At 41.8% G+C, this 16,053-nt stretch overlaps 1 protein-coding gene across 1 annotated transcript; it reads left to right on the top strand.

Annotated features, from left to right (window-relative positions):
- The first annotated feature begins 1,297 nt into the window (after positions 1-1,297).
- On the top strand, positions 1,298-14,886 carry SELENOP (selenoprotein P). The gene is made up of 4 exons (XM_082251691.1): positions 1,298-1,427; positions 11,950-12,165; positions 12,288-12,500; positions 14,699-14,886. Exons 2-4 carry the CDS (start codon positions 11,963-11,965, stop codon positions 14,850-14,852), a joined length of 570 nt encoding a protein of 189 aa, XP_082107817.1. The 5' UTR covers positions 1,298-1,427; positions 11,950-11,962; the 3' UTR covers positions 14,853-14,886.
- The last annotated feature ends 1,167 nt before the right edge of the window (positions 14,887-16,053 follow it).

Below are 16,053 nucleotides of genomic sequence, written 5' to 3'. Positions count from 1 at the left end.
GTGGTGGAACGAGATGAGCAGCCGACAAATCTGCAGCAACTGTATGATGCTATCATGTCACTATGGACCAAAGTCTCTGAGGAATGTTTCCAATATCTTGTTGAATCTATGCCATGAAGAATGGAGGCAGTCCTGAAGGCAAAAGGGGGTCCAACCCGGTACTAGCAAGGTGAACCTAATTAAGTGGCCAGTAAGTATATATATATATATACAGGCATACCCCACTTTTAAGTACACAATGGGACCAGAGCATGTATGTAAAACGAAAATGTACTTAAAGTGAAGCAATACCTTTTTTCATTTCTCAATGCATGTAAATATACTAGCTCCATAGGAAATCTTGGTCAGCTTGACATGGCATTGCTCCCAAACCATATGGCAAGGACACCAAGCTTGGGGAACATGTTAAGGGGATTCAGGACTATGACATGGTAGATTACCTAGGCAAGCTGGCAGGCCACAAAAAGGATATGTTGTAGTCCTGGGCCCCCTCTCGGTGATCCCAAAGTTTGGTATCCGTGTCACTTATGGTTTGGGAGCAGTGCCATGTCAAGCTGACCAAGATTTCCTATAGACGCCAATGTTAAAAACCGGGAGTAGTGTCATGCCAAGCTGAACAAGCTGTGTCCTTACTCGCGTGTGTACTTAAAGTGAGTGTACTTAAAGCGGGGTATGCCTGTATTTATATATATATATATATATATATATGTGTGTGTGTGTTTCTCTCTACACAGAGTCACTCTGCCCTTGTAGTCCATTCACTCTTCCTCCAGCTTTCTAACTGAAATTGGGTACAGTGATATGGGCACAGGGCAGGAGGGAGAGAGCGCAGGAGCCGGACCTTGCACCCGCCATCCACTGATCACGAGCGCAATGCTTTGAAAGCTCCTGTAGGAAAAAAACAATACCTGCACAAAAATCTGCACATTTATTATTTTTTCCTCAAAGGTGAACTCATCCTTTATATCTGCCCCTGTGTCCTCTGTCGTCCAAACACTAAATGTGTTACCCTGAATAGGCTGTAAAATGCTAATAAAAGGCAGCAAACAGCAAACTCAGCAGGCTCCTCTTCCCTAAGACATGGGGCACAGAAGGAATGTGAGGTCAGGGCACTCCCTATTCTGTGTGGGGCGATCCATTGCAGCACACAGGGGACAATGGCATGCAGAATTTTTCTTCTTTCTATAGTGGCAGGCAGACATATTTCTTATATGGGGGTTTTCCCCAGGAAGGGGCTCAGCTGATAGCTGGGTGTGCAGACTTTGCATTATCTCCCTGTCAGAAGCCTGTGAGGCAATAGTTACATTTCCAGGGCCGCCCCACATGACTAGGTTGGACTTTGTGTGCAGACTGATAAACAAGCTGAGTATAAATAGGGAGGAGACGACCCATTGTGCAGAGCAGAAGTCGGAGGACCAAGGGGCAGAGTAAGCTGTTGCATGTTAATGATACTTGCTATTGTCTAATCTTTTTGTGCAACTTTCTTTTCTCTTCTCAGCTCTTCTGGCTCCTAGAAAACTTTAATGAAACTTTGTGATGAGGGCTGTGCAGCTGTGGAAAGCAGTTGGGGGCCCTTTAAGAAAACTCAGCATTCCTTGATTGGGTGCTACGGCAGTTTAATTTTTGTAGGGTCCATTCACACCAGTTGCAGTGCAGGGAAACGCGCATTTGCGCATTTGCTGCTCCATATGGGAGCGCACTGCCATCTGCAGATGCATGCTGGTGCATTTATTCGGTAATGGCACCCCAACGCAACACATGCGGCCATCAACATGCATGGTACCGCAGTACCACATAGTTTGGTCCGCCATCATTTTAAAAGTCACATCTGTGCGTGTTGTGGTGTAAACATCTGCTTTTTGCCCTCAACAAGCTTACAATCTAAGGTCCCTAAGCCACCTACACATACTGGGGTGAGTTTAGACAGGAGCCAGTTAACCTACCAGCAGGTCTATGGAGTTTTGGGGTAAACTCAAATCTACAACTTAACCACTTAAGCCCCGGAGGATTTTCCTGCTAAACGACCAGGGGGTATTTTGCGATTCGGCACTGCGTGACTTTAACAGACAATTGCGCGGTCGTGCAAAGCTGTATCTAAACGAATTTGGTGTCCTTTTTTTCCCACAAACAGAGCTTTCTTTTGGTGGTATTTGATCACCTGTGCGATTTTTACTTTTTGCGCTATAAACAAAAAAAGAGCGTACATTTTGCAAAAATAACAATATTTTTCACATTTTTTTATATGAAATTCCCCAAAAAAAAATGTAAAAATCAAAATTTTTTAAAATTTTCGGCCAATTTGTTTTATGCTACCTATGTTTGGTAAAAAAAATCGCAAAAAGCGTATTTTGATTGGTTTGCGCAAAAGTTATCGCGTTTACTAACAAAGGGAAAGATTTCTGTCATTTTTGGTGTTTTTTTTTTAACGCGTAATGGCGGCGATCTGTAATTTTTTTTGCGGTACTGCGACATTGGGGCGGACAGATCGGACCCTTGACTGACATTTTTGACACTTTTGGGGTTACCAGTGACATTTCTACAGTAATCAGTGCTATATATATGCACTGTTACTGTAAAAATACACTGGTAGTGAAGGGGTTAACTTTATTTGGGAGGGAGGGGCTGTGTGTGTCCCTAGGGGCGTGCTTTATACTGTGATTGGCTGTGGCTTGAGCTGTAAGGACACTGATCAACGGATCTACATAGTAGATCCATGTGATCAGTGTTTTTACAGCGAGGAGAATGACAGGTGGCTTGTTTACACAAGCTGCCTGACATTCTCCCTCTCCCCCGCCGATCGCCGAGTGACCGGCGGACATCGGGTCCGCTGGTCACACGCGCGGGGGGGTCCGTGACCGCGCGGGAGCGGGAGCGCGCCTCCGCGGGCGCGCGCTCGCTCCCCAGAGCCTCACAGGCGAGCGACGTAGACCTACGTCACTCTGCCTGTGAGGGGCTGACTGCCGCAGTAAATATACTGTGAGCAGTCGGCAAGCGGTTAAAAGTCGCACCTGTGCATGTTGTTGATATGAACCTGCCACAACTGTACACGCATCTGTTTTTTGCCATCAAGGAGCTTACATTCTAAGGTCTCTAAGGCACCTACACATACTTTGGTGAGTTTAGGCAGGAGCCAGTTACCTAACAGCATGTCTTCGGCATTTTTGGGTAAACTCAAATTTAGGACTTAAAAGTCGCACCTGTGCGTGTTGTGGTGTGAACCAGCCGCAACTGTACATACATATGTTTTTTGCCCTCAAGGAGCTTACAATCTAAGGTCCCTAAGGCACCTACACATATTCGGGTGAGTTTAGACAGGAGTCAGTTAACCTACCAGCATGTATTTGGAGCTTTGGGGTAAACTCAAATCTAGGACTTAAAAGTCGCACTGGTGTGTGTTGTGGTGTGAACCAGCTACAACTGTACATATATCTGTTTTTTGTCCTCAAGGAGCTTACAATCTAAGGTCCCTAAGGCACCTACACATATTCAGGTGAGTTTAGACAGGAGCCAGTTAACCTACCAGCATGTCTTTGGAGTTTTGGGGTAAACTCAAATCTAGGACTTAAAAGTTGCGCATGTTGTGGTGTGAACCAGCCACAACTGTACATGCATCTGTTTTTTGCCTTCAAGGAGCTTACAATCTAAGGTTCCTAGGGCACTTACACATGCTTGGGTGACTTTAGACAGGAGCCAGTTAACCTATCAGCATGTCTTTGGAGTTTTGGAGGAAACTCAAATGTAGGACAAGCATGCAAACTCCATGCAGATAGAGTGAACTTTTTCCAACAGGCTGGTTGTACGAAAGTTGATTGAGAGACCAACCTGCATATAGACGGATCAAAATTTGGCCGATCCCTGCTCAATACAGATACATTACGATCCAACTATGGCCTGCCTAAGTCATAAAATGCTTGGCTGGTAAAATAGATAGGCTAAATCATACATAAACCGTGAGGTTCACACTATGGGGTTGATTTACTAAAGGCAAATGCACTGTGCACTTTGCAAGAGCAGTTGCTTCAGAGCTTAGCAAATGAGCAAAAGCTCTGCTGACTTCCATCATCCAATCATGTGCAAGCAAAAATGCTGTTTTTGTTATTTTCTTTTATTTTATTTATATAGATATAGTTTTTTTATTTTCTTTTATTTATATAGTTTTTTTATTTTCTTTTGCATGTGATTGGATACTTTTTGCAAAGTGACGCTTTACCTGATTTAGTAAGCTCTTGAGCAACTGCACCTGCAAAGTGCACAGTCTATTTGCCTTTAGTAAATCAACTCCTATCTCCACTGAACTGTGTTGATCTTCATAGTTTCAATGCAAGGACACGTACAGTTGTTTATAATGTGCCCTGATCACGCCACTCTTGTGTTACAATACCTGGTGTTGCATTTATGCAAAGATTCTGATTGGTTGCTGTGGGTTAATGCCCCCTTAAAGAGGAAGTAAACCCTCCTCTGTAACTTGTACCTATAGGTAAGCCTATGATAAGGCTTACCTATAGGTAGGGTAAATATCTCCTAAACATGTACCGTTTAGGAGATATTTACCCTACATGCAGCCAGTGACGTCACTGGCGCATACTAGCTCATTATGTGTTTCTCTTGCAGGTTGCAAAAAGAAAAAAAAAATTTTTTGGGGGGTTTACAACCTCTTTGAAAATTATATGATATCTGTTTATGAAAAAAACTGTAACTTGTTACATAAGTCAGTGCATATCTGTGAGATATGAGAGATAGGACATGTTCCTGTATCTTATACACATATTCCTGGCTGCTGGCCATCCTACTGACTTGAAAAGATAAGAAAAATAGAAATAAGTAAATACAGCTTTTCAGGTTCCTCGGCTGCTGCTAGAGATTCTGCAAAATGCTTTAGAACATTGCATGTATGTAAAGAAGCAACTGAAAATATTTAAATAGTGGTCTGATTACTAGAATATTGTTTTTCAATTATAATTGAAGAATATTTTAAAACGTCAAGAAAAAAAAAGTTTATTCTAATCCTGTATATATATATATATATATATATGTATATATACTGCTGGTTTCCACATTTCACCTACAGCACCACCTACTGGTGATTTTAGGTATAACAATGAAACCATAGAATGCATTGATCTTTATATAGGAACCATTGGGGTTTATTTAGGAGAAATAGACTGGCAAAATAGAGCAAATAGTCTACAGAGCTTAGTCAATGAGGGAAGCTCTGCTGACATCCATCATTCAATTACGTGCAAGCAAGAATGCTGTTTGTTTTATTTTTCTTGCAGTTGATTGGGTATTCTTTGCAAAGTGAAGCTTTACCTCATTTACTAAGCTCTGGACTTTGCAAAGCGCACAGTCTATTTGCCTTTAGTAAATCAACCCCATTGTGAGAATTGATGACCCCTTTTTTGTTACTACTGGGTCATAAACAATTAGAGGATTTATGTTTCTTCTTACCATATACGGTCAACATTGTATAATCATTGTGCATTGTGCATTGAGATTGTGCAGTGCAGCTGACGCACTGGTGCATCCAAGTGTATGTACAGGCAAAAGTTTTATTTTAGTTTTGGACAGAGTAGGGAAGGTCTAAGGGATGTCCCAGGGAGGCAAATTCATGTAAGCTGTCCCCAGGGGAAGATTTCCCCTCACAATGCTAAAGTTTTGGATTTCCCTTTACTTTTATTCTTGGTGACAATGGTCACCATCACAAATAGAGGAGTGAATCCCCCCAATAGGGATGCCCCAATAGGGACGCATACAGATTTAAACACTTGAAAGAGGGTATAACCCATCCCTATTCTATCCAAAACTTAAAAAAATGTTTTGCCTAAAGATACACTGTATACCAATAGAGGAGAAGAAAAAAAAAAAAAGTAAAAAAAAAAAAAAAAATATATATATATATATATATATATATATATATATATATATATATATATATATACCCACAGTTAAACCAGAGGAAGGCAAAAAAAAAAAAAACCCCAATGAACCCTGATCCAATTTGCTCCAGTAGGGGAAAAAATTCCTTCCTGATCCCCCAGGAGCCAATCGGATATTTCCTGGATCAACTTTACCTATAAATAGTAGTATCCAGTTATATTTGTAAGAATCCAGGCTTTTCCTAAATCAACCTAAAACAATGGCCAGAACCAGCTCTTGAGGGAGTCTATTCCACATTTTCATAGCTCTTACTGTGAAGAAACCTTTCCGTTTTTGGAGATAAAATCTCTTTTCCTTTGCACACCGGGACACTTCTAAAAGCTTTTCCTGTTTTTGGGGTGTTATTCTTTTTTAGCTCAAGTGTGTGCGAGGGCGTAGGGTTTATCTTCCTTTCCTTTTCTTTTTGTTCCGATTGTTGAAAGTGGCTTCATCATAGCTCTCAACTGTCCCTGATTTCAAGAAGTCCCTCTTTCATTCTCATTTGTCCCTCATTTTGGTCTGATATAGTTGTGTATAAAGTAGATTTTTTTTTTGTCTTTCAAAAAGTGTTTCCCAGTGCTAAACCTTCTCATCCAATGTTCCAAATTGCTGCATCTGTAAATGCCAAAAGCCAGTATTAAAGGTAGTAGTGGTAGAAAAAAAAAATGAACTGGTTCAACCAGTTATTTTTTGTATAATTCTCCTTCGAGGGGGCGTGGCAGGGGGGTGTATCCAATGCCTACATACTTATGGTAATATGTAAAAATGGTTAACCGCGCTAACGGTGTGAATTACTAGAAAAACTTGCACTTGCACTTGCAAACTCAGGTGAGACAGCACCAAACACAAGTAATAAATATAAATACAGTAAACCCCCCTCCATTGCGGGGGTTACGTTCTGGACCCAGCCGCGAAAAGTGAAATTCCGCGAAATAGAAAAACCCTATTAAAATGCATTGTAGGCATGTTTTCTTTACTGTCACTGTACGTGTAAAAGCATTTTAAGGTCTTTAAACACACTTTTAAAACAATAGAAACTCATTTAAACACATAAAAGATACTTAGAGACAGAGCAAGAGCTATGAAAAACACAAAAATCTTTCATTTTTAATGATTTATATAGTAAAATATCATTACAAAAAAAACCGCAAATTACCGGGACCACAAAAACTGAACCGCGATGTGCCCACCTGGCACTTGATGCTTAGTATTGTTATCTTTGGGTGATTTCCACGTCATCGTGATTGGTGTAGTGAATACACTTATGGTAATATGTGTCCCTCATTCCCATCTCAGAAAGTTGGGAGGTATGGTTTTTTATGATTGATTTTTAGGGATTATTGCATGATACTGCTCCTTGCACCATGTTAATAATAAGTATTTTTGAACCATGTTATCTATTGAACCAGGGCTGTCTTTAACACAGAGCAAAAGGGGCAGCTGCCCTGGGCCCAGTCATTGTTGTGGGGCCCAAGGCAGCTTCCCCTTGAGCCTACACTGCTCACAAATAGTTGATAAGTGGATGGATTCGGGAGGGCCAAAGAAAATGTTTGCCCAGGGTTTAAAGACGGCCCTGTATAGAGCTTAAGGTGTATGCTTGGCAAAGTAAAAAAAACAAAACATTCAGTACATCCATGGAATACAATAATACAAGAACGCCCCCCCCCCTTCGGCTACATTCACACCTGAGCGTAGCGTTTTTCGCGCGTTTTTTACCGCGATTTTACCGCGATTTTTGCGGCGTTTTTTACCGCGATTTTACCGCGATTTTTACCGCGATTTTTGTGCAGGCGTTTTTAGATTGAATAGAGATCAATGGAAAACGCCTGTAATCTGCCCAAAAAGAAGCTCATGTACTTTTTTGAGCGTTGGGCGTTTTGTATACAGCGTCAAAACGCTCAGATGTGAACAGGGGCCATTGAAATGAATAGGATTTGTCTTGTTGGGCGTTTTGAGAGCTGATCCTAGAGCAGAAAAACGCCCCAAAAACGCCCCAAAACGCCTAGATGTGAACGGAGCCTTCATGTTGGGTCTCTCTTAAAAAAAAAAAACAAACAAACAAAAAAAAAAAAACCTGTTGATCCTGCCAGAAATACAGCAAGCTCCCAACTTTTCTGTTAAAGCTGACAACCCTGCCTCTGCCGCACTAAAATCCCAAGCAGTGCTGTCAGCCCTGTCTGAGCTCTCTCCTGCTGGATTACAGAAAACCACCTCCTTATGCTATGAAGATGGAGGGGGTTGTTCTGTAGTCCAGCAGGAGTGAGTTGGGCAGGTCTGACAGCACTGCTTAGGATTTCAGTGCAACCCAGCATTGTGCGGGTATTATACTCCAGTTTATAATTACTCTAACTTCCATGATAAATATACAAGAAGCATGCAACATAATGCTTTCCTCTTTTTTTAAGCTAAATTGTTTTGTCAAATTAAACTTTTTCTGAAAATGCCAGTTCCATGGCTTCCATGCCTATCCAGTAGCTTTATTGCTTAGGTTCACTCAACCAGAGAAAGAAAATTCTGACTTCACTTTGTCTCTGCGCACTGACATTATTTTGTTTGGGTCAAGTTGACCTCTACATTTCACGGCTTGGCAGAAAATTAATGTGAGAAAAAACAAGTACAAGCAAGAATAAACCTATGGGTGAATGCGGCACGGCGGGATTATTAACCTGAAATCTGATATGGTCAAAACAACCCGTAGGACAGTACTTGCAGCAATAATAAACCTATGGGGTGGGGGGAGGGGGGATTTGGCACTCTTTGTGAATTGGATGGAGGGTGTTTGGTTTTGGTCAGCTGACTGTTCTCGCATTAGAAGGTATTATGCAATCAGCACAGTGTTTGCTTTGTACTCTCGGTACCTGCCAGGTTAGGTGTGTAAACAACGGAGATGGATTGGAACATTGTGTTACCTGCGGTGATCCTTCTCTTCTAGATTCTAATTACAGTAATCCCCCGCTCCATCGCGGTTCAGTTTTTGCGGTCCCGGTAATTCGCGTTTTTTTTTGTAATGTTATTTTACTATATAAATCATTAAAAATGAAATGTTTTTGTGTTTTCCATAGCTCTTGCTCTGTCTCTTAGTATCTTTTATGTGTTTAAATGAGTTTCTATTGTTTTAAAAGTGTGTTTAAAGACCTTAAAATGCTTCTACACGTACAGTGACAGTAAAATAAACATGCCTACAATGCATTTTAATAGGGTTTTTCTATTTCGTGGAATTTCACTTTTCGCGGCTGGGTCCGGAACGTAACCCCCGCAATGGAGGGGGGTTTACTGTATTCGAAATGTCCTAAAGAGGAACTGAACTGTAGAAGCTTGCTCAGAAAAAGGCAGAGGGCAAAGCCACCAGTGTTTTTCTTAGTCACCTTGCAGCTGGTATTTCCCCAATTATTGACCTACCATGCTTTAGGCCCCATTCACACTGTTGCGCTGTTTGATTGGGTTGCCTAACACACCAAGATGTACCAAAAAAGATGCATGCAGAGTTTTCGGCAGTGCTGGCCCATGTTGTGCTGCTCTGCAATGCAAATGCGATGAGAAGGTGCTTTGAGTTGCCATTTTGGACTAATGGCATCTCATTGCACCAATGTATGTAATGTGCGCATTAATGCAGTGATGTGAAATGGCCCTTATTCCGCACGTCTTTGAGTGGAGATGGGATTTGGTTTCCTCATGTCAGAGCCTCCAGCAAGGAGAACAGTGAGGAATACAGTAGTAACATCTCCAGATCTCACTTCAAATCTCCTGAAACTAATGGCAGGAGTGCCTTAGATCTCACACCGCAGATATAGGCCTCGTTTTGACTTGCAGTTGGGGGGGGGGGGGGGAGGCAACAGTGCGTGGTTGAGCTTTATTTATGCTTCCAGAAGTGCCAGGCATTTCATTTCACTACTGGTGGACTTATACAGTAGCGCAGGAGTCAGGAAAGGTGAGTATGTGCTGCTGGGGAACCCAATTGAGCAACCCAATTCCTTAATCCATACAGGGTCACTTTAAGCAAGGACGTTGAAAAATCAATCAAAGCTTCCTATATTGGCCTAACCTACAAATTCCTATACATAGAATTTCAAAATGTGAAAGTCAAATACACAAAGTCCTATCTGTTTGTTACTGCTATCCAGAGATGTATAGTAACTAAGTAGAACTACTTCACTACTGTACTTAAAGTGGAGTTCCACCCATTTTTGGAACTTTAGATCTATGTAATGCCCTTTAAAATGGCTTTTACCAATGGAAACTTTTTTTTTTGCTAGTAAATACCTTAATTTCTGCTTTAGTCCTCCTCTCCTCACTTCCGGGTCCGATCGGCGATGACGTCATTCGGCGATTCGCAGTGTCTGCTGGGATGTATTCTATTCCAGAAATCTCGCAGTAGCTGAGCTGTACTGAGCTGTGCCTGCCCCGCCTCCGCCCCGCCTCCTCTCATTGAGTTGTATTGTATACAATGTATTAAGGCTGTTCTCTGCCCCGCCTCCGCCCCGCCTCCACTCATTGAGTTGTATTGTATGCAATACAACTCAATGAGAGGAGGCGGGGCGGAGGCGGGGCAGAAAACGGCCGTAATACATTCATACAATACAACTCAATGAGAGGAGGCGGGGTGGAGGCGGGGCAGAGAACGGCCTTAATACATTCATACAATACAACTCAATGAGAGGAGGCGGAGGCGGGGCAGAGAACGGCCTTAATACATTGCATACAATACAACTCAATGAGAGGAGGTGGGGCGGAGGCGGGGCAGAGAACGGCCTTAATACATTCATACAATACAACTCAATGAGAGGAGGCGGGGCGGAGGCGGGGCAGAGAACGGCCTTAATACATTCATACAATACAACTCAATGAGAGGAGGCGGGGCAGAGGCGGGGCAGGCACGGCTCAGTACAGGTCAGCTACTGCGAGATTTCTGGAATAGAATACATCCCAGCAGACACTGCGAATCGCCGAATGACGTCATCGCCGATCGGACCCGGAAGTGAGGAGAGGAGGAATGAAGCAAAAATTAAGGTATTTACTAGGTAAGGTATTTACTAGCAAAAAAAAAAAAAAAGAAGTTTCCATTGGTAAAAGCCGTTTTAAAGGGGATTACATAGATCTATGTATTCCAAACTATTAAAAATGGGTGGAACTCCGCTTTAAGTACCGAAAGGCGGTATCTGTACTTTCCTAGAGTAGAATTTTTTTCTCCTACTTCCACTTTTACTTCACTACATTTTTTCGATGATTTCAATACTTCTACTCCGATATTTTTTTTTTGTGCTGCATAGTTACTTGTTTGCAATTATAAAAATGACCACTGCCAGAACAGTAGATGGCAGGTTTCATGAAGCTCAAAAAAAATGTGTATAATGTCATGTGTACTTTTGACTTTTGACTTCTTTCTTCAATAACTTTAACTTTAATAAACTTTTGACTTCTTTCTTTAATTACTACATAACACAGTACTGGTACTTTTACTTTCAGTACTTGAGTAGCAAAATTTAAAAAAAAACTACTTGCAATACTTAAGTACAAAAAATGTTGAATACTTTAGTACTTCTACTCAAGTCACTTTTTGATCGAGCACTTGTACTTTTACTCAAGTATGGGTTTCAAGTACTTAATACAACTCTGCTGCTATCTATGTAGAGTTTGTTTTTGTGACCAGCAAAACATTGCTGTGAGCTCAACTTTCTATGTAACGCCCACTAGGAAGCCAGTGACATCAACCCCTAGAACATTATGCAAAGCAATACATGGAGACAACAGAGGAAACAGGTGGTTCAGCTAATATCCAGCAATGCCATAGGTCAGGACATAAATCAAAAGGAAATATCTCCAACAGGACAAGGACATGCATTTTCTATCTGCACAGAGGTTGGCTACACAGTAAATACAGCTTGCCATACTTTCAACTTTATGTGATATTTAGCTTTGCATGATATTCCTTTTTTTTTTTTTCATGCCATTATGTGTAGTTGTGAAAGACACTTTTTCCTTGTTTTATTTAAAGGCTCGTGGCATTCATCTTGACCATGTTCTTGTCTCTTGCAGGTGAGGCCCCACCATGTGGAAAGGCTTTGCTCTTGCCCTGGCTCTCTGCCTTCTCCCTTGGGGAGGGGCAGAGAGCCAGGGTCACCGAACTCTGTGTAAGAAACCACCCGACTGGAAGATAGGAAGCCAGAATCCAATGCTGGATGCAGATGGAACAGTCACCGTTGTGGCACTTCTTCAAGCAAGCTGATACCTGTGCCTGCTGCAAGCTTCCAGGTGGGGCACAAAATGCTTTCAGTTTAGCACTTATTAGAAAGAACCCTAAATTCTAGTATGTACCTATAGTGTACCACAAAAAGGACGTTGTTTCTGTAAACTTCTAACTTTGATTCTATCAGCTTGGATGAACTGCGGCAGAAGTTGGAGAATGAACACTATACAAACGTGTCCTTTATTGTCATCAACCACCAAGATGAACACTCACGTCTGAAATACCATGAACTGAAGTCCAGGGTTCCTGAGAACATTCTGGTGTATCAGCAGGAAGAGGAGCAGCCTGACGTCTGGAGACTACTGAAGGGGAATAAAGATGACTTTCTCATTTATGACAGGTGATTGATGCCATCCATTTGTACATTTTTTTTCAGTAGCATAAGTGAGATGTAATGGTAGAAGGCAGAACCATAAATGTGTAGCGCTACTCCCATAGGAGGCGCAGGATTACTGTCCTCAACTTCCCCACAGGCTTTGCCCCTGCATAAAGGCACACAGGCTCACCCACACGTTTCTTCAATGAACTATTTTTGAAGAACTTGGATAGGGTTAAGAGAAGTAGGTGGGATACTCCGAAAACAAGAACTGATGACTTAGATATTCTTCAGGAAAAGCTACATGAAAGTCTGTGCTCGTAGCAAGCAGTAGAATTCAACTTTAAGTTAGTAGTAGTAGTAGAAGTAGTAGTTAACTGTGAGCAGAGTTCCTTTTAAGTAATAGATTCGATTGACAAAGATCTTGAGGACACCAGCCGGCACCCCCTTTACAAATAGACCCGCAGCTGACTTTCTCTAGAACCAGAGGGCTGACAAGAGCACAAAGGTCTCTTCCAAGCGACACTTTATTCAGATGATACAAGACCAGATCTTCTGTAGACAACCTCCACTCAGTCAGCTTTTTTTTATCTTTAGAGTCTCAGCTTCCAGACCCTTAGGTCGCCCATCTGAGGCCTTGCAACAGCGGACATAGCAGCAGTGCCTGGGAGGGCAGTGTGCCACCCAGGCTAGACCAATCCTCTCTGGATTTTGCTCACAAAATATATACAGTCTCCCAGCATGCCATCAGAGCCTGCCTCTCTGTTATAGGCCAGGGCTATATCAATATTCATGCTGCCATTTACATAGCTCCACACCTATCATCCAGACTCTTCTCAAGTTCCCTGGATACAGAGGAAGCTATAGGCCAGACTGGCAGCAGCTGAACACATTGAGCAGACCTGACTAGCAGATTGCACTTTCTTCCAGTACAGTGAGCAAACTATGCTTTTACCTAACAAACAATTACAACCACACTACATACAGTGTGGCAACTAAATTTACCTATCAAAAACACACACTGTTAACTTTCTAACTCCTAGGACCTATCCAGGAGGGTGTTACAAGTGTAATACTTTTGCTAATAATTTTTAGTATCTTTTTAATTGCTTTTTTGTGCTTTCACAGACCTCAGAATAATCCAGCGTGTTCAGGGTTTAGAGTTTGCGTGTCTTCAAAAAGTGTGGTCTGTACAGACAGTTACAGTTCTGGTTGCCAACAATTAGGGCATACTGGTATTATCTTGGTAGCCCCATAGTGTTCCATGAAACTTGTTTTCATAAAGAAAGCCCATTCTTTCCTAAATGTTTTTTTTTTAATCTGTTAACATGTAAAAAATGCAAAGATCTTCTTGATCACTATTGGTCCAACATTGTGATTCATGCCATCACTGACCAGTAGATAGGTGCAGTAGAAATAGAAGGGAATGAGGCAGAACTTGAACTTGACAGCAGAATTTATATTAGAGCACTTCTAGCTACAGGGATGTCTGGCCACCCATAGAAATTTTTTAAGTGGCATTTGCCTGCACTTTATTCAAGTTACCAGTGCTGTTTTAGATGGGTATGCTTAAATCACACAGATCCAGGACTACAACACACTTTTGGTTAACACAGTGGACCTTGTTTATCAGAGTGCCTGAAATCTGTATCTCAGAGCTTCTAATCTGGCTCAAACGAGCACTGCCCTTATGCAGCACTAAAGCTGGCCACCCATGGAAAATTTCAGCTACTTTCTTCTGTGTCAGCCAAAATTTGGTCCGGACCGTGGGTGGCCCTGCCGCGCATCACCTGGCTCAACGACCTTTGATGTAGATTGAAGGAATTGAGTGGAAAATTGTCGGTCAAAAAGTGACTTCAGTGAATCAGCGTCAGTATCTGACAGCCACGGGTGACAGCTGTTAGAATTCAATAGCTAGCAAAAGGGATTCATCCATCCATATTCAACAAAAGAGAACTATGCATGTATGGACAGCTTAAGCCTAGGCATTCTCCTTATCTCTGTGGACAGGTGGATGAATGTCGGTCACAAAAAGTTAATTCAGATAATGGCACCAGGAAATAGCTGTTAAGAGTTATGTCACCTGTTTCTAGACACAGCTTGTTTGAGTGGAAAATCGGTTAAAACGTTTAGGAGTTGCCAACACATTAGTATAATCAGAACTGGATGGTTGTGCTAATTTCATAGTGGCAAGTGTGTTCACTTTCTAAATTCTATTTCAGGTGTGGGCGTCTGGTGAAACACATCGAGCTTCCCTACGCGTTTTTGCAGTTCAGTTATGTGGAGGACGCAATAAAGTCAGTTTATTGTGAAAACACCTGTGGAGACTGCAAACACCAGGTATTGATACTGCTTATGAAAGCCAACATGTCATAGTTTTATTGAGTGTAAATAATGTAATTAGATAAAACGTTTGTCCTTTTCCTAAAGGGAAATCATTTTTGGGATTTAAAAAAAAAAAAAAAAAAGCCTGTAAATCTCAGTTCTGTTGTTGCAGTGTGTGCTGTAAATGTCCCATGGTACTCTACTCAAGCAGAAATGTAGCAATACTTCTTATGAAACCCTTACATTAAGTGCCGGTTCACATTTCTACGATCACAGAGATTGCATGTAATTCGGAGCGCACTGCTCCTAAAATTACATGCGATCTCTGTGCGGTGCAAATTCAGCCATACCAACTTGCACAGGACCCTTTTTTTGGTCCGTAGCAGAATTGGATCGCATGGTGGTTCACACTAGTGCGATCCGATTCTGTGCGAACTTTCAGATCGCACTGCGATATGCAATCTGATCTGGGGGTGTCGTTAACTTTTAATGGACACCCCCAGCGTATCGCATATGGCAGTGTGAACTGCCAGGGGTGCGGAACACGCTGTATATTCGCAGCGTTCCCGCATCGCAGAAATGTGAACCGGCACTAAGCATTTAACCAGGGCAATGCACATTGTGAAAACACCTTTCATACACAGGCCCGTATGTGTGTCGTGTTGTCAATGAAACTGAACAAATGTTATCTTGAAGATGAAAGATTGTAAATGTGTTAATTTTACATAATGATCTGACCAAAGAGAAATCTTCATGCTGATTACAGTGACACCAGTGAAATAGATCTAAAAATATAGGAAGAATTACTATATTAATAAAACTTAGGAGAGCAATGCCACACTAGCAGTCCCGTAACTGATAGCAAGTCACACACACCAGAGTTGCTAAAGAGACTAGACACTTGCCATTAGGCCATTGCTTACTCACTGGCTAAAACACTTCAGAATCACCAGACAGGAAGCAGCAGTGGAGTAACATGTCATAGGTTTGGCCAGCGAGAAACAGATATCACAAACGCAGGTTAGTGTTGGTGTGTTCTTAACAACTTGCCAGCGACAGATTGCTTAGTGTGACATGAGCCTAACATGTGTAGCCTTAAAGTGCATATAGATTTAAAGTTATATTAAAGGATAACATGTTATGTGTAGAAATAAAAAAGGTATTATACTTAACTGCTCTGTGCAACAGCATTGCACAGAGCAGTCCTTTAATGCCTCTTCTGGCAGATGAGTTTGTCTGACAGCAGCAGGAG

This window comes from Pelophylax lessonae (genome assembly GCF_965119305.1).
Source record: "Pelophylax lessonae genome assembly, chromosome: 1".
NCBI lineage: Eukaryota > Metazoa > Chordata > Amphibia > Anura > Ranidae > Pelophylax > Pelophylax lessonae.
This window is presented reverse-complemented; position numbering and strand designations above follow the sequence as displayed.